The sequence below is a fragment of the Gallus gallus genome, chromosome 12, assembly GCF_016699485.2.
Source record: "Gallus gallus isolate bGalGal1 chromosome 12, bGalGal1.mat.broiler.GRCg7b, whole genome shotgun sequence".
NCBI classification, from domain to species: Eukaryota; Metazoa; Chordata; class Aves; order Galliformes; family Phasianidae; genus Gallus; species Gallus gallus.
Genome location: NC_052543.1, coordinates 2,325,002 through 2,343,063, shown reverse-complemented (window position 1 = coordinate 2,343,063; position 18,062 = coordinate 2,325,002). Strand labels below are relative to the sequence as shown.

The 18,062-nt window shown below is 47.4% G+C and overlaps 2 protein-coding genes across 4 annotated transcripts in view; one reads left to right on the top strand and one right to left on the bottom strand.

Annotated features, from left to right (window-relative positions):
• Nucleotides 1-10,486, top strand: part of DCAF1 (DDB1 and CUL4 associated factor 1) — a 48,988-nt gene extending 38,502 nt beyond the window's left edge. For 2 of the 3 annotated variants that reach the window (XM_015292904.2, XM_004944402.4), the window contains 2 exons: nucleotides 5,664-5,919; nucleotides 9,474-10,486. In XM_015292904.2, coding sequence (XP_015148390.1) covers nucleotides 5,664-5,919; nucleotides 9,474-9,532 — 315 coding nt within the window. In that variant the 3' untranslated portion in view covers nucleotides 9,533-10,486. Of the gene's footprint in view, nucleotides 1-5,663; nucleotides 5,920-8,536; nucleotides 8,593-9,473 lie in introns of all 3 variants that reach the window. The other variant, XM_015292905.2, reaches the window with a different exon arrangement.
• Nucleotides 10,487-14,933: 4,447 nt separating this feature from the next.
• Nucleotides 14,934-18,017, bottom strand: RBM15B (RNA binding motif protein 15B). Its single transcript, XM_015292920.4, has one exon. It carries the CDS (start codon nucleotides 17,944-17,946, stop codon nucleotides 15,199-15,201), a length of 2,748 nt encoding a protein of 915 aa, XP_015148406.3. The 5' UTR covers nucleotides 17,947-18,017; the 3' UTR covers nucleotides 14,934-15,198.
• Between the last annotated feature and the right edge of the window lie 45 nt (nucleotides 18,018-18,062).

Below are 18,062 nucleotides of genomic sequence, written 5' to 3'. Positions count from 1 at the left end.
GAAATCTCAAATTCTGTTCATCTTGACTAGAAAACTTTGAATTCAAGAAATATAAGAAACAGGATTAAAAGTCTCAAGACAGCTTATAAAGTAAGCTGATATATTTGTGTTTCTGTTGTAGCTCTTTTCACTCTCTCAACATGAAATAAGCAAAATTTGGAAATTGCACACAATGGATACTTAGACTACAGGTTATAGAAAGTTGCTTTGGTTTAGTGTTTCGGTAAAATATGTATTGAACGGAAGAAAATTCTATTTCTCATTTATTTGAAGCTTTGCTTCAGTGTCATTAAGTTAGTGGATGCTCACTTCAGTTCAGGGACAGACAAGGAAGTACACCATGGGGATTCAGTGGTATTCAGTGGGTACATGCTTAATAAATATGAAGTGTTGTAGGCAGACCAGGGTCTGAAATTTCCATTGTGACCAATGTCCTTGAGGTGCTGGGGACCTACAAGATGTTACAGAATTTGTGCATTTCATCTCAGGGAAGAGGAAATTCTGATCAACCACAGTTCTGCAAATCCAAGGACATCTGAGATTAGTTTTCTGTGTGTTGCAGTCAGTGTATGGTGTTGTCCTGACTACTCAGTAGAAATAGTTTCTCTGAATTCACCAATAACTGAGAATTGATACACAAGTGGATTGATACATAAAGGGAATTGTGTATGATTTAGAAAATAAACTCTCAGGAAGTTCAGACAGTGTTATTTTCTTAGTGTTCTCTGCCTCTTTACATACTTATCTATTCATTTTAATCATCCTCTGGCAAAGTTCCTTCCTTGGAAGCTGCAGTAAGGAGAATGTTCAACGACTTTTAGGGAACTTGGAAGCTGTTCTCCTGGGGGTTGTTTATCTGAGAAGGTTTGCTCATCCACTTCTAGTGGTGCCACAACCTGTGGTCCTCGTATACAAAATATAATTGGGGTTAAGGTTATCTCTGCTCCTTTTGCTAGCCAGAGACTTGCAGCATTAGCTTGAAATGTTCGGTTTTATTGATCTGCAGTGCTGTAAGCCATACTTCCAGAAAGCACTTTGTATGTGCAGTGATAGAATGTTAAACTGCAGTGCAGAAATATGCGTGAAACCACAGAACTTTAAACATGACAGTGGGGGGAGGGGGAGGCCTCCCTGGCTCCTTTTCAACTTCCTGCCCCCTTTTTTTGGGGGGGGGGAAGGAAAGCAAAAACAACCCAATTAAGATAGGGAGAGAGAACAAATTTACTCCAAATAGTAAAAGAATGTAATATAATGACATAAAATAGGAGTTACAGGTAATAAATCGAACACATGGGAGAGGATTTTCTGACCGTACTGCTAAATGCTCTGACTGGAAGCGAAGAGAACAGCTCACTCCCATCACCCAGAATTGGGAGTGTTGAAGGCTCCTGGGAGCTGTAGTGTGTCTCCCTTCTCAGTGTTGTACCTTCCCCTTGAAGAGCCAGAACTCATGTGAGACTGCTAGAAACACAAGACCAGGAAGTACAGCTCCACAGTGCTCTGTGCTCCAGCACCCAACAGATTGCTGCACAATGTCATCATATGGAATGCTGATAAAAGCAGGACACTGGTTAACGTGTATTTTGCATCAGTGTTTAAAGAAGTGAAAGATGGAGGTTTTCCTGAGCCTTCTGTTGAGAGATAAACACCAGTGAGTATGTTAAGTATCAATAACCTGTACTACCCAAAAAGACAAATTAGTGAGTTACTGTATGTGCAAAATGAATGGGAGAAGGAGAACAGTAAGAAAGTCTGTGGTGGAGGCGAGGGTCTGTGAAGTGCAAGTGAAATTGCATGCAGACTTGAACAATATCCAAGTAAATACACAGAGCTTGAACCAGACCAAAAGTTATTTACTGAGCTGTGATCTGGATATGAATACTGACAACACGTGTTTCTTGCTGCAGAGCTGCTGCTCCCACTTATGCCATTCTTTTAGAGGATTTCTTGTAGCTATAAGTAGTGAATCAATTGAACCGAATCTCCTGGGTTTTCTGAATATTTGCATAAACTGGATAGTTTAGAATTAAACTTAGAATTAAGTTACCAGTAGTTTGCTTTGAGGTATCCTGAGCTATCCTTTGCAATGTAACTGACCTGTCTGATTCTGTAAGAGGCCTAGCTTTTCTTGTACATCTCAGTAAGTCTGCCTGCATTGTAGGTAAGTTCAAGGGCTGATGTGAATCACTGCTACTATCTTAAATCATCTTTGAAGTAGTTTGAGAGGCATAGACTGTGTTAAGTGATTTATTTGGTACTGTGTGAGTGAGTTAGTGAATTCTGGTGAGCCAGTGAGTGTTGAGAGATCTCCTGAAGTGTCACAGCATGCTTCTGGATTGAGCTATGGTGCAGTCTTGCCGTAGAAGAACTTGTAGTTCCTGCATTGTTTATACTTGTATAACATGTGTAACTGATGATATTATACATAAATGAGTTATCTTCTTAAGACTTCGAGTTAAAGAGATCTAACTATTAAGGTAAAGCTCCCTGAAGTTAATCCTTAAGTATTTACAAGCAATTAGTACATCAGAATCATTGTAACTAAAACAGGTAGCAAAGCTGGGCTCCCTCATGTCCCTCTGATGTTGCCTCTCCACTTAAAAGGGAGTGTTAGGTCTTCCTTTCTCCATCATAGCCTCAGGCTGGGAGTGTTAAGGAAGCCTGCTGGGTCCTGGTATGGCTGTATTGTAATAACAGGTCACCTAGCAGCAGAGCAGTCCCACAAATGCCAGGCAGTGAGTCAGAGTGCTGCTAGCAAGGCAAAATGTTTTCCGGAGGGAAGGTTATAAGATGATCAGTTTGATTCTGCAGTACTCTACTGCTTGCACTATCTGGAAAGATAAAGATAACTGGCAGCTCTTAAGTGATGCCTGTTGGAGAGAAGAGAGTAAAGAAGCAGTGAAGAATGTGAAGACTACAGGAACGTTTCAAGTGCTGAGCTCAGTAGCTTTTACAAAGAACCCAAACAGAGGGATATCTTCAGGCATCTAGAGGAGTTAGTGATGGCTAAAACAGTTCCTCGATCTGGTGGTGGTGTTTTCTGGTTTTTTTTGTTTGTTGTAGTAATGTGGTGTATGCCATTCCTTTGTGCTATGGAATACAGGTGCTTGCTTTGCACAGGTGTGTGTGCTGGTTCTTCTGTCTAGCAGCACCTGTGCCTTTGCCCAAGGCTCTTGGGAACTACTGATGAGATAGGAGCATGCTTTGTAGATTTCTCCATCACAAATGCAGATGTGATTTGGAATGATTGTCCTATCTTCCCTGTGACATTGCACAAGGCTTTTTCACTGTTCTTTTCTGGTATACATGTATGAGTCATCAGTGAAGACATACCATATTTATCTGTGTGTGGATCCTGTATGCGAGACAGTTGTGGTATCTGATGAGGTTGCAGCCTTAATATCCATCAGTAGACTGAATGTCATTCACAGATGGTAGTTTTGGGTGTGAGGAAGTACAATGTGAAGTCTTCCTCAGCTGTATGTTGCACACCTCGGGTTTGGGTGCAGAAGGCCAGTGTGCTTTGCTGAAAAATGTCTCACCATGTACAAGCCTTGTGTTCCAGCCTGGATTATCACCATGCATCTGCAGGTTTGTGCTTGGAGATTGCTGGGAAACTAATGCAGGATTAATCTGCCCGTTACTTAGCAGAAGCACCACAGCTTCCTGGCTCCTGTTTATGTCCATTCAAACATGACTAAGTGCAGGTTCGCTCCTCTTGAATGGTGATCAGTGGCATTCAGCTCAGAAATAATCTGCAGTGAGCACATTATGCAGCACCCCTTCTGCCACACAAGGGCGTGACTTCCTGTAGCGTGGCTTTCACATTATTTTCTGGTTCTGCTTTACCATAAAGATCTGATTTTATTGTTCTTAGGTGGCTTTTGAATGAGTGTGGATGGATTTTGACTGTGTGCTTCAGATTAAGTAATTTAAACTGGAAAGAAGAAAGCATTGATTTCAGTTGTCAAGCATTCTGTTCCTATTTGCATTTTCATAGGGGATTTTTCCTCATTGGTTGGTATGGTCCTTCAAAGTTAATTTGTACCTAAATATATCCTTTCTTGGTAATTTTCTAGTCAAAAGAAATCTTTAGTTTCATACAAATGTCACTTCATTCTGCAGTTAAATTATGATATTACTATGTATGTCTTGCCTTAAGCTTGAATGACAAGGTTGATATTACACTTTTTCAGAATTCTTTAGGCTTCAACTACACAAAATTTAAATCTTACTGTCCATGTAGTTTTTCTTAATGTCTACAATTTTGTGTCTCTACAGATAACGAAAAGTGTGGCTTCAATTTTTCTGAACCTTGAAAATGAATTGTTCTCCTTGTTTGCAGATTCAGGGTTTAGAGGCTGAAAAAGGAAAACAAACTCCCTTGTCTTTTCAGTTTTTAATCAGTATTTAAACTCTCAGTGGAGTAATAAAGTTTTAGACATTGGCCTCTATGCTGACACTACATAGAACACGCAAGAGACTTGGCTGCCTTTTGCAAGGGGAGAGACAATAGAACATGCCCAGACTTTTTGGCGTTCCTCGTTTCTTTTGCCTCTGACAGATGTTGGATTTGTGTGGTAGTTGTGTTTTTTCCTACAGCACTGACTGAAGAAAAAGTAGGCTGAGTGGTGGGTGTGAAAGTAAGGGCATTTTCTTCTTACTTTATGGATCTGAAAACGCAGTAGTTAAAGCAACAGTGTGAGCACAGTGAGCTTGAAGGCCAAACCAACTCTTCCAGTAGACTGTTAATTATCTTAACTGCTTCATAGCTTTCAGAACGTGCTCCCTCCCCAAGCAAAGGGGCATTTAAGACTTGAGAGCTGCCTTCCTGCCCCATGAGAGCATTCTGTTAGAGGAAAATACTTTGAGGAGATGTGCACGTTTATTGAACCCTTTCCTTGAGTCTTGGAGGCTTCCTGGAGCTCAGCCTGTGATGGCACTCTCAACCTCTTGTTTGTATGGAAAAATGATAGCCTTGTAATGGCTTCTTCCCACTCAGCTTTATCTGCTAGTTATGAATTTCTGGGTTTGGCCTGCACGATCAGAAATTCAGTTGCTTTATTGAATGTAAATTCTTATGATTTAGTAGTAAGAAAAAGAAAGCTCTCAATCTGCAGATAAATGCCAAAGATGAACATTTTGAACTGCTTTGGTTGGGCAAGTCTAGCATCTTCAGCTGAGTGGTTCAGGGATTGGTATGGGCTGATAGTATCTTGCTACATTTTGTATCTCATCTAAATCAGGATGAGAGACTGAACATCCATGCTGCGTGCTATTTGATGTGAAGGAGAAAGTTTTTTTCCAGTTAAAACTAAAACACTTTGCACAAGATTAGCAACAAAACCATGGATTACTGGTTTTTACTGCTTGTCCTTCTCAAGACTGCATTATGATGATGTGTTGATGGCAGTATTGGGAGAGGAGCTTGACTCAGTGGTATCCATGTTGCACTAGCCTTTTGCAGGTCAAACTCTGCAAGCCTGCTAATGATCCAGCATGTGCAGTATTCTGTACTTTCAGAGAGAAAATGTTTGTACGTAATAATAGGTGATCTCTGGATGTGGGGAGAAGTAGAATCTGTAGGAGTGCTTTCTTCAATTGTTCTTACTCCACTCTGCATTTGTTTTAATGTCCACAATGGACTGGTTTTGTCTTTGTAGGAGGAAGAAGAGCAAGAGGAAGAAGATGATGACGAAGATGATGATGATACAGATGACCTCGATGAATTAGATACAGACCAGCTGCTGGAGGCTGAGTTGGAGGAGGATGAGAACAATGAGAACGCTGGTGAGGATGGAGAAAATGACTTTTCGCCCTCCGATGATGAGGAACTTGCCAACCTCCTGGAAGAGGGTGATGAGGGTGAAGATGAAGACTCTGATGCTGATGAGGAAGTTGAGCTGATTCTTGGAGATAGTAAGTACCTTTACCAGCTTGTTAACCACAGGTGACCTTGTCCTCTGCTTAATGTCATGATGAACATGCAGATCTAACCAGATTGACTTAGCTGACTTTCTCCCTCACTGGTATGTAGAGCACAGTACATCATGCTTGTTCACCCATGGCCTCTCATAGCAATCTGTCAGTAAAAACAGTTGTTATCTGAGAGCTTGCTGAGTTCTGGAAAGGAAGGCATTTTCTTTCTTCAAGAGCTCCCAGGTGTGTGTGTGAAGTCTAAAAGGTGGGCCAGGAAATAACATGTGAAGAAGCCTTGTATGATTGCTTGCTTGTCCTGCCCTTTGAGGGGACTCTGGTTGAACCTGTCGCTTCACTTGTCTTCTCTACCTTATTTGTGCCTGTAAGGACAGTGAAGCCTTTTTGCTCCTTGGCACTGTTCTTTCTCTTCTGCAGTTGCTTAAAGTGCGAAGTCAACGTGTCATTTCTGACTTTGCATCCTTTTTTCTGCTACTAACATAACTGAGATAAAGCTGTAATTGTTCTCTCTTTCTGACATAGATACAGAGACCTGAAAAATTAACAGACTGTGAGTGTAAGAAAGGAAGGTCTAAACTCTTTATCTAGTGTTTCAGTTTGGAAAAAGGCTTACAAGAAAAGGAAGGTGAGATTGTAGCATCAGGCTTGGGATTTGTGCCATCAGATTCTATTCTTTTTTTTTTTTACCAAACTAAATTTTTTAAGTTCCAAGCTGTGGAATAGGGATAAGATTGTTCCCTTAACTTAAGAGGCTGGTAGGGATAAATAATTAGCATGAGGTGATAAGGGTTTCACATGGTAGGTATAGTACACAGGATCACCTTGGACACTGACATAGATTAAATTCATTGACAGAGTATTGCACTTCAACATTTTGGGGTTGCATGTAACTTCTGCCTGTCCCGATAGCTGACATGCCAATGCTGATACAACCCCACTTTGGTTTTGGCAGAGGATGCAGGGCTCAGTGTTGTTAAGAGAGCTCCCAGAATGCTCGAACTTGAGTTGTCCAGGAGGCAGAGCAGAGCGTCAGTTCAGGGCAGTAATTTCAATAGCTATTCCCACAACAAAACTGAATACTACCTAACAGTTACTTCAGGTGTGCTTTGCAGAGCACTGCAGATTACAAAATGTCCACGTGTGTATGTTGTTAATGGATAGAGCCTTTTGGGATTTGGTATTGCAACAGAGCTCCCTGTTTTTCTCTATTTTGGTTGAATCTCCTTAAATAGTGAGAGTGCTTCAAAAGAAATAGTTCAAAGAACAACTGAAACGGGAGCAAGCAGCTTTCTTTTCTCATGCCTTAGAAAGAGATTGCTTCCTTTTCAGCAGCAATCCATGGAGAAACTCTTAAGTATAAATTTGTCTTGCTTCTCCACTGTTATTGCTTTGGGCTGGGTAGGTCTGTTTATCTTGCCCAAAGCAATGTGTGCACTGTACCCATCTTTCAGAAGCTTGTTCCTAGGCCAGGGGAGTGTCTTTTTTTTGAAGTGGACATGGGATATATGTATGATAGATGCGAATTCTGCATTATTCTTCCATGTCGAGGACAGGAATCACCTTGGAATGTGCTGAATTCAAGTATCTGCGATGATGCCTTGCAGCAGCGTGGCTGACTTGGTTTCATCGGTTTCTTCTGTAATCTAAAATGGCAATTTCCAGACAGGTCTTACAAGCTTCTTCCAAGCAGTTAACTGCAATCAGGTTTACTTTTAGTTTTGAGCTCCACATCTGTAAGGTTATGTGGTGGACTGGAGCATAAGGAGCTAGGAACTCCTTCAAAGCTTTCCTCTGGTGTTAGGTAAGAACAACTTTTTCAGCTGCTTTTCTTCTCCAGAGCATCTGTATTGTTATCTCTCTTGGATTTCTTTCCCTCTTACTGCATAAGTGTGACTACCGGTGTTTACTAGCTCTCCTTGTGTGGCTGTAACTGCTCTGGGAGCAGAGATCACCCTTCAGTTCACAGTCAACATGATGGAAGGCGAGACAAGGGCTGCTCACAGTGGAAAGCACCTGGCAGTATGAGGAAGACCATTGCTGTGCTGCAGCTGTGCTTTCTTGTCCCACTTCTTAGCAGTACGAGCTCCTGGGCAGCCTGTACCTTCCCTGGAGCTTCTTTAAGTAGTTCAGAAGTAATTGCTCCTTCTCCCCCTGTTCTTCCTGGGGAAATACCACACTCTTGAATGAGTCTGGTTTCAGTACTGGGTGCATCAGAGACCTGGGGAACTGTGGCCAGAAAGATCAGCTGATTTCCAAGTAATTTTTAATCAGAAGGGGAAGAAGCATGCAGGATACTCCAGCAGTCAGCTGTCCGTACAGATTGCCAGTGTGGTGTAGGATAACTGTATCTTCAACTTGGGCGTTCCATTTTTCTCTTCCTTCTTAGAAGCTTTCTTGGAGAAGAGGGTTGGGGAAAAGGGTTTGTGCCCTCTGGTGCTTGCCTGTGATTTTTTTTTTTTTTCCCTAAGGATATCATCTGAGAAGGTTGAATGTTCCAGAAGGCCTTGCTCACCTTAACAGGCATTTTAGAGATCTAGTGTAGCAATGGCTAAAAGGAAATCTTGTTGTCTTTTTTTTTCCTAACTATTTTAATACCTAGTTAACTGCAGCATCCAATGAATTCACATAAGAGAAAGAACCATCATTGTCTCCAAGGTAAGGCAGGAGGTTTCCTTGCTGCCAGAGCTGCTCCTTCTTCCCTCTTGTACAACTGAGGGAGGGGAGATTTTCTATTAAAAAGCAAGTGTGTGTGTGTGACTGCTTTTGGCAAATCCTTTCATGCTCTCATCCTGTACCACAGGGAAGAAAAACCAGCAAAGGCAGAATGTTCAGAAATAGGCTCTGGGTCTCTGTTAATGAGCTTCATGTAGTTAAATGAACTTATAGTAACCTTTGGGCTGCTAGAGGAAGGTGCTAGTTTTGAGTGCATAGATTGCTTCCTCTTCTGTGAGGAGGTCTCCCACTGTTCTATGCTGCCAGGACCATCAGGCCAATAAGAACCTAATGCTGAAGAAGTCTGGGTCCAGCTTGCTGCATAATAAATTAGCCTCATGAACATTACGTAGAGGCCACGTTTCACCACATTGGATTGGTGGAACTGTCAGACTTGCTTTGAAATGACAGCTGTGAGAAATGACTGTCCAGCACCAAGCACAAAGAGCTGTGGGGTGGATGCAGCACGATGGCTTCCAGATGGGCACGCTAAGTTGTGCAGGCAGCTCGTGTGCAGGTATTCCTCCTGGCACGATTCTGTCTTGTCATGAGAAAATACTGCCGGCTAATAGAAACAGCACTTGCTGGAGCTGCTGCTGTCCTCCTCTCCCTCTGCCTTAACAGGGAGGAAAAAGCTCTGGTGCAGGTCTGCTAACTGCTTTTGATTGATTTTTAAATGCATTAACAGTGCTAGCTACCTTCCTTGTTGCTGAGGTGCTGCTGGTCCCAAGCAGCTGGTGGCCATCTCTTACGAGTTATTGCTTTGCTTAGCTGCCCTGCTGACTGTCCACTCACTGAACATAACCTGTGTGTCTCCTTTTCAGCTGACAGCTCTGATAACTCCGACTTGGAAGATGACATAATCTTGACTCTGAACGAGTGAGGCGCGAGTGTTAGGCGGGGTGTTGCCAGGAGGAGACACTCCCTTCCCAGCAGAAGACCAGAGACCAAATTGGAAACGGATTCTGAGCACCCCAACCCTTTTCCTCCTGGGAAAACCTGAGGAACTTCAGCTCATCTGCTGTGTTGGTTTGAGTCGGTTTGAGGCTCGGAGCAAAGTCTGAAGCTCTACAATAAAGAGACCTGGGGTTAGGCCTCTTTTCTCTCTGCCTTTTTTTTTATTTTTTATTTTAGGCTGAGATGACTCTCCTCTTCAAGGAAACTTCTGAAGATATTTCACAGTATATTTTCTTTGTATAAAGTTCTTTCCTAAAGAACAGAAATAGTTTTATATAAAACAGAAAAAAAAAAAAAAAAAAGGCAGGTGTTATAGTGAAGAGGGAATGAACTGATGAACTTTGTATTCCTGTAGTACCTTATTACCGTGGGGTAGGTTTGGGGGAAACAAATTGTTTAAAATTTAAAGAGAGGCATTTTTATGCAACTACTAAATGAAATAAGAGGATTGTTGTTTCTAAAGTTGTTGAGGAATGAGAATATTTTTATTTTAAATATGATTTTATTTTTTAAAAACACAACAGGTGTTACTGCCTGCAAGGTCTCTGTGTTTCAGATGAAGTGGGCCTCCAGGGAAGAGTTCTGGGGGTGTTTGGTAACTGAATGAACAGGCTGTATAAAGCAGAGATTCTCGCTGTGATTCCAGCTCTCTGGGAGGCTGATGGAAAGCCTGGCTTGCCCTAATTGGAGCCTAGTGTTTCTGAGGACGTGGGAATCTGGGATTAAAGTTTGAGCCCTCTTTCTCCCCTTCTACCCTTTGTGGTTACAGTTTTTTAATCCTTTTTTTTTTTCTTCCCTTTTTGCCATCTGTGTGGAAACTGCAAATTGAAGGCCTTTTTTTCTTTAATGTAAAGTGTATTTATTAAAAAATCAAATACAAGTCCTGTCTCTGTTTATGGCCTTGAGCTGTTGCCATGCATTTCTCTGCCACCCGTACAGAAGCAGCGCTCTGCCTATCAGCAGAAAGTGGCCCTGTGCAGGAGAGCACCTAGCTGTAGCTACTGGCCCAGCTGCAATAAAGGGCAGAGTAAACAAGAGGTGAGATTTCAGAGGGCGTGGGCTCCACCCACTGCTCTGGTCTGCAAGGACTCCTAGACCTGCAGGACGTGATGCCCATGGATTCAAATCTGCCATGTCAGCTTGCCTGCCAGCCTTGAATTTTCTGCAGGGGTTTCAAGCAGCACAGCTTTTTTGCTGCTTCGTATGTGAGCAGGGAGTGCTGCTGGTGTCCTTTGAAGGTGCACCAGAATATCCAGTCTGCAGCTCAGTTGCAGGAAGGGCAGGGCAGCTCAGTGCCTTGCTGCTGTCTGTCAGAAGGCAGCAGTGCCGTGGGATTCCTCATGCACGTGTGGTTTGGTATCGTGGGTTGCCTTCTGGCTATACTGGTGGAAGGCAAATGAGGTGCTCCTGCTCATACATGGCAACGGACTCTGTCCTTTGTAGAGGGGGAAAAAATACTCAGTTGTGTGCTGCACAGTTAAATCAAACACTCATCTACAGCTTAGTGCTGTCAGTTGAAACTGAAAGGTAAGTGTGCTTTTTCATTTGCTTGGACAAGGCCACTTAAATGCATTCTTTATACTCAGGTGTTCAGAGAGTATCCACTCAACTTCTTACCCTTTCTGTTTTAGCCACTTTCAGAATAAGGTTTGAGGCAGAGCAGGGAGCTGGAGGCTTCTCACTCCTTGATGCTACATCAAGTTTTCCACAACAAACAGTGCTCATTTCAATGAAAGCTGAAGGATTCATTGTCCGAAGAAGAACCTCCTTTTTAACCCAGAGAAAGGATAGCTTTTCTTACTTCCGGCACTGCATCTGCTTAATGCACTTACCCAGGAATGCTTGTTAATAATTGAATAGATAGAGTTCTGCTGCAGCTTTTAATGGAGAATTGCAACCTACAGCACCTATAAAGATGAACAAGTTGAGATTACTACAGCATTTAAGACCAGCCACTGGAGCAAGGTTCTGATTAGACAGGGATCTGAAAACTGGATCTGCCATCCAACAGCTGTGGAAGTTGGCCTCTACCTTATCAAAACACCTCTTATCCAACTTTACTTTAAAAATGTGCTGCTCAGGAGGAGAGGAAAAAAATATAAAGTTCTGCTACTGCGAGGAGATGTTGTGCCAGCTGTGCATATTGTTCTGGCATTATACCACAGCTGTAACCATCTGCATCTGTTGCTACCTTGGAGCAATTTGCCAACTATTTTTATGAGACAGAAATATAATGTCCAACAGAGAGAGCTCCTATTTATAAAATCTGCCTTGAAAGAGGACTTTAGTACGTATGCAATCCTCCCCCTGCACAGTCCTCCCCTGCTCCATCTAACTGTAGTGAATAGATCCAAAGGGAGCAGGTTTGGGGCCTCACAACTGCAGCTAAAGTGGCAGAGCTTGGCTCACTGCCCCCACACCAGGCCTGGGGCCTGTGCTGGGCTGTGCTTGGCCTTGCTGTGGGCGTGTCCTGCTTCTGGAAGGTGAGGTTGAGCCTCAGCCTGTGCTGTCACACACACTGACACAGCCCAAGGGCATGTCAGCCTCCCTCTGCTGCAGCACAGCAAATGGAGTGCTGGGGCACGAAGCTAAGGCTTGGCCATGGTACTTGAGGATTAAAGACAGACAGCAAACCACTGATGTGAGAAGCAGTGGTGTAAGCCAGGGTATTTACTTACCAGGTGTTAAAAAAGAAAAAGAAGATGCCATTCAGTCTGAATGGTAATGCTCTTGGACCACCCTGCCTCCCTTCCTCCCAGTTTGCCCACAGACACAGCCTAGTGCCCTATTGCATTACCTTCTTGCAACAAGTGTACAACCGTGAGACGCTCCCGTTGCACATGGTGCAGCCTAACCACTCATGCAATGGCTGTGGCTCTCTGGCATCCTAAGGGCTGGCAAGTCCTTCTCCAGGCTGACCAGCCCCTGGGGCTCTCAGTGTTTCCTCACAAGGGAGATGCTCCAGGCCCTTACCCATCACTGTCACCCTCAGCTGGACTCTCTCCAGCAGCTCCCTGTCTTTTGTGCACGGAGGAGCCCATAATTGGATGCAGCACTCCAGCTGTGGCCTCATCAGGGCACAGCAGAGGGGAGGATCACCTCCCTCGCCCTGCTGGCCACACTCTTTGTAACGCACCCCTGGGTACCATTGGCCTTCTTGGCCACCTGGGCACACTGCTGGCTCATGGCCAGCCTGCTGCCCACCAGGACCCCCAGGTCCTTCTCTGCAGCAGCTCAGCCCCTCTGCAGGTGTGGAACCTCATAAGGTTCCCCTCTGCCCAACTTATAAAACAACCCAAACCCTATGCTATTATTTACTTGTCTCAAAAGGAATGTGGAAGATTGGGTATCTGTAGTGGTTCCTTGGCTCTGTTATCAAAGACTTGCAGCTTTTGCCATGCCAGAAGCCATCAGGCACTTGTTGGGGCCCGACTGCACACTCTGCTGTGACAGTGGGGATGTGGCCACCACATATGGTGCTCCCTGACAAAAACCTCTGTTCACACTGACTCAGACCATAAGGGCCATTTAATAGCACTTGGTTTCAGATAACTGAGGTTACACTTACTGACATTTGGCACTGTCTACGTTACAACAGCAGGGGGACTAGGTCACAAGGTGAAAAGTCGGCATCCTTGCAACCATGTAACACCAGCAGCAGGCCAGCTTCCCTGCGCCCTCCCTACTGCTGCACTGCAAGCCTGCTCAGTGCGGTGGGAACATCTCCCTCCTTTCAGGCCCTTAGGACACAGTTACATTTCCAGGGGTACAGACACTGAAGTGAAATATCCCCTCACGAGCACACTAACTCATTAGTTTTAATACGATCGCAGTAATAAATGTTTTAAAAAGCAAACGACAAACCAACCCAATAACCATACTTGTTGACTCCAATACATCATTAAATTAAGCTGATGATGTCCCTACTGTGAAACTGCAGGGTTAAGAATTAAAAACAAAGAGAGGCATCGTTAAGCTGAGTTAAGTTACCCTCCTGGCTGTGTAGGGTTTAACCACTGCTCACACCTGGGAGCGCAGCTCTGAAGTGCCTTTGGCAGCAGGCATCTCCTTGTTCAGAGACTGCCGTGAGGAGGACCCTGGTTGTGGCTCTGCCAGCACTTTGGTCACTTGCTTACTGCCAAAACTTCAGCAACCAACCAACCAACCAAAACCAAAACCAAAAAAAAAACCTTGCAAACCTAAAGAGAAAGTTCAAAATGTCAAAGTGTTTTTAATGCCACACAATTTCCTGCAAGCCTCCTAAAATCTAGAGGCACGATTTTAAAGAATAATACAAAATCCCCAAGCTGAGTAGTGCAGTTTAACCCAAATTCGACATAGTTACACCCTTAAGTCACTGAGAATCCAGACCTGCGTGTCCTGGCTCTCTGCAATGGCTGCCACAGACAGGCATGGCGAAGGACCTCAGCTTAAATTCCTGTTCGTGCTCTGCAGGCTTCCTTGTGGGAACACACCGTGCTTCCAGATGACAGCCAGAACGGTTCCTATTTTTGCACTCTTGCAAATGAGATTTAACTTAAGAAAAAAAAAAAAAAAAAAACAAGTGAAAAAAAACCCTTTGCAATGAAGGGTTTCAGATAGTGAACATGATGGCTATACAAAAGGGCTCCCACAGTTCACAGAACAACTCGGTGCCCTTTATATGCTTGTCTGCATCTAATACAGGCCCAAGAGGGTTTCCCCTTCCAATGATTTTTTTCCCTCCTGCTTGATTTATTTCTCTTTTTGCAGGAACCAGGACCATCCGTCCTGCTGAGGTGTTTTCAGACCTCACAGGGTCGGGTACAGAATTGACTCCTTAGTAGCAAACTTTTCGCCCGAGTATCAACTGTAATTATTATTATTATTTTGTGTGTGTATAAAGAAGATTTCTATTCTCAGCCAGGTTTTGCTTCCTTGGAAGGATCTATCCTCAAATGGGGTAGCAACAGAAACCATAGGATCATAGAATGGCCTGGGTTGAAAAGGACCACAACGATCATTGAGTTCCTACCCCCTGCTATGTGCAGGGTCGCCAACCACCAGACCAGGCTGCCCAGAGCCACATCCAGCCTGGCCTTGAAATGCACCAAGACTTAAATTTGTGAATGAAAAAACAAACAGGACGGAGACAAAAAAGCAAGACCAACCTTTCGGTTTCCCATAGGGCACAATGACAAATCCCCCTTCCCCTCCCACCTGGCAGGACACCGGAAGGAGACTGAGGAGGTGCAGGTTGGGGGCTGAGAGCCTGGGCTGGGCCCCCATCGGTGGGCAGCGCAGTGCACCAGCCCTGCCGGGCCCTAAGAACCAGGATAGCGCACAAGTTTAGAAATCCATCAGTGAACAAGGCTTTACTGACAACTTTTTCATACAGTTAAAAAATAAAAATACAGAACAACAGCGGACAGTGTCACATATTAAAAACGAATGAAATGGGCTCTATTTAAATGGTATTAAAATTAATTAGAAACTAAAAATCTTAGCACTTTGGTCGAGGTGTTCCGAGCCTCCACCAAAATGATTGGCCTTAAAAACAACGGGGTTGTGTGACACACAAAGAAAACATGGAATTTGAAAAGACAGTGTGGGCTAGGCAGTGTCTTTGACTATAACTATCACCATATGTTCTTCTTCCAACTTCCCCAATGTCCTTAGTGCTGACTGGAGGTACTGCTGAGAGAATTCACAAGGAGGGAACGCGTAAAGCATGCCTGTGCTGTCTCTGCCCTTCGCTCCTCCCACGGGCAGGCTGATAACCCCAGCAGCCTGCTTCTGTTTCAAGTAGGAGACCAGATTCCTGAGCAGCCGTCGCTGCAAGCCGGGCTCGACCACGGGGAAGGTCCCCTCGGCCCCCGCGCCGCCCGGGGCGGACTGCGTGGCCAGGAGCACGGCGTAGCCATTGGGGCTGCCTTGTTTGATACGGCGAGTCACTTCATCCAGCTTGGGCTGGTCGAGCCGAAGTCTCTGAGCGATTTTGAGCTGCGTGAGCTTCCCACCAGACGAATGGTCTTTGAGGAGTCCGTTGATGACACCGAGGTCTCCCTCCAGGATGTGCATAGACGTGGGGAAGCAGCTGTTTTTTAGCACGAGAAGCCCATTCCAAGCAAGTTGCAGCGTCTGAGCGTATTCCGACAAGTTCTTTAACTTTTTGGTCTCGGATTTCGGCTCCTCGTGAGCTTTTGATTCTGATTCACCAGTTCGATGATTGCGTTCGCTGTCCCTTTTTTTAGGCTGCGGAGCATCGGATGCCTCACGATGGGGTTTCTCCTCCGTCGCGTGACGATTGTTCTGAAGGGAGTTACTCTGCTCTTTCTCAGTTCCGGATTCTGTAGTGTGATTCTCCTTGCGAGCCCGCTCCGGGCTGCGGTCTAAAGCTGGCCCACTGGCCTTTGTCCTGCTCCTGTCCTCGTAAGGCGAGTGAGCAGTCCTGCCGCGGTCGCTGGAAAGGCTCCGTCGTTTCCTCCTCTCTTCCCACAGTTTGGGCACGGCGCGATCGCTGTCGCTGGCCCAGCGCTCTCCGCTCCGGCTGCGCACCGACCGGCTGTAGCCCTCCAAGTTGTTTCTGCGTTCGGCGTTTTTGGCAGGGCTGGCCCAGTCTGCCTCTGCAAAGCTCCTGTCTCTGTCCGAGTACAGGAGATGTGGAGGAGTCCTATCTCGCACCCTCAAGTCTTGCTCCAGGCTTCTGTGTCTGCTATACCCATCGGCGAGCAGTTCGTAGTGCACGGGGAGGGGCGCAGGCTGGTACTGCTGCGGGTATCTCGTCTCTTCTGCTTTGGCAAAATCCACGCGAAGTCTCCTCTCCGGTCCACCCAAGGGAAAGCCTCTCATCTGCGCGCAGGCGGCCTGGGCAGCATCCAAGCTTTCGTACTGGATATACGCAAAACTGTCTCCCTTCACATAGTCAATAGTCCTGATGCTGCCAAAGCGGTCAAACTCCCTCGCCAGGGCAGCCAGGGAAGTACTCGGGCCAAGACCACCCACCCACAGCCGGGTAGTAGGGTTGGCTTTACCGTAGCCAATTTTGATAGGGTTCCTGCCGACGACGCGGCCCGACATCGCGACCTTGGCCCGGTGCGCCATGTCTAAGTTTTGGAACTTGAGGAAAGCGTAAGCGCCGCCTTGGCCGCGGGCAGGGCGCTTGATCACCACTTCTTCGATGATGCCGTACTTCTCGAAGGCACGTCTCAGCTCCACCTCCGAGACGTTGTGGTCCAGGTTGCCGATGAAGAGGTTGCGGGTGGCTCTCTGGTCGTCCTCCGGCATCAGGTCTTCCTCGGCCACGATGGGGTAGCTGTAGGGCCGGCCGCGCTCGTCGTACAGCCCGTAGTAATCCAGGGCCCGCTCCCGCTCCCGGGAGAGCCCGATGGCGGCGGCCTCCAACGCGAAGGCGGCGGCGGCAGCGTGCGCGTGCCGGGGCCGCGGCTCCCGCAGCAAAGGGCTGGTGACGGGTGAGAGCGAGCGCTGCTTGTACTGGTAGGCGCCGTGGAGGGGCGGCAGGTAGCCCAGGGGCTCCGGCGAGGGCGCGGGGGGCGGCGTGCGGCTCCTGCGGCCCCCGCGCAGGTACACGGGCTCCACCTTCAGCGGCCGGTCGTAGAGGAGCAGCTGGCGGGCCCGGGCGTGCCGGCGGGCGTCGCGGGCGTCCCCGGGGTGTCGGAAGTTGACGTAGGCGACGCGGCCGAGCTCGGGCGTGTGGGAGAGCTTGACGCTGATGTCCCCGGCGCCCCCCCCCGCGAAGCGCTGGAAGAGGCGGAACAGCCCGTCCTCCAGCAGCTGGTCGGGCAGGGCCGCGCTCAGCCCGCTCACCAGCAGCGTCTTGTACTCACAGGAGCCGGGCGGCTCCCCGGCCAGCCCCGCCGAGCCCCCCAGCGGCGCCAGCAGCAGCGAGGGCGCGGCGCCCGGCGGCGGCCCGGCCAGCAGCAGCGAGGGGGCCACCACGGCGCCGGGCAGGGCCTTGGCCTTGGGCACGCCGAGCGCGCGGGACGACGACGACGACGACGAGGACGACGAGGGGGCGGCCTGGCCGCGGGCGCCCGAGGCCGAGCCGCTCGCCGCCGGGCGGTGGTTGGAGTCGGCGCCGCCGGCGCGCTCATCGCCGCGGTGGCTGCGGGAGCCGGAGCCGCCCCCGCCGCTTCCTCCGCTTCCTCCTCCGCCGCCGCCGCCGCCGCCGCCGCCGCCGGGCGTGGACTTGTCCCGGCTGCTGCGGGAGGCGCCCGAGCTGCGGTGCGGGCCGCGCCGGCTGCTGCTTTCGCGCTCGCGCTCCCGGGGCCTCTTGGCGGCGGCGGCGCGGCCTCCCCCGGCCCCCGGCGGGCTGGCGTCCCGTTCGCTGCCGCGCTTCATGGCGCCGGGGCCCGCGGCTCAGGAGACGCCTCCGGCGGCCGCCGCCATCTTGGACAAAAGGGAACGAAGGCGGCTCCGGCCGCCGCGCCGCGCGGGCTCTACGTCATCGCCGGGCG

Bases quoted from the DNA above. Each gene is read 5' to 3' on its own strand.
- RBM15B (XM_015292920.4), bottom strand. From the start codon at position 17,946: ATGAAGCGCGGCAGCGAACGGGACGCCAGCCCGCCGGGGGCCGGGGGA.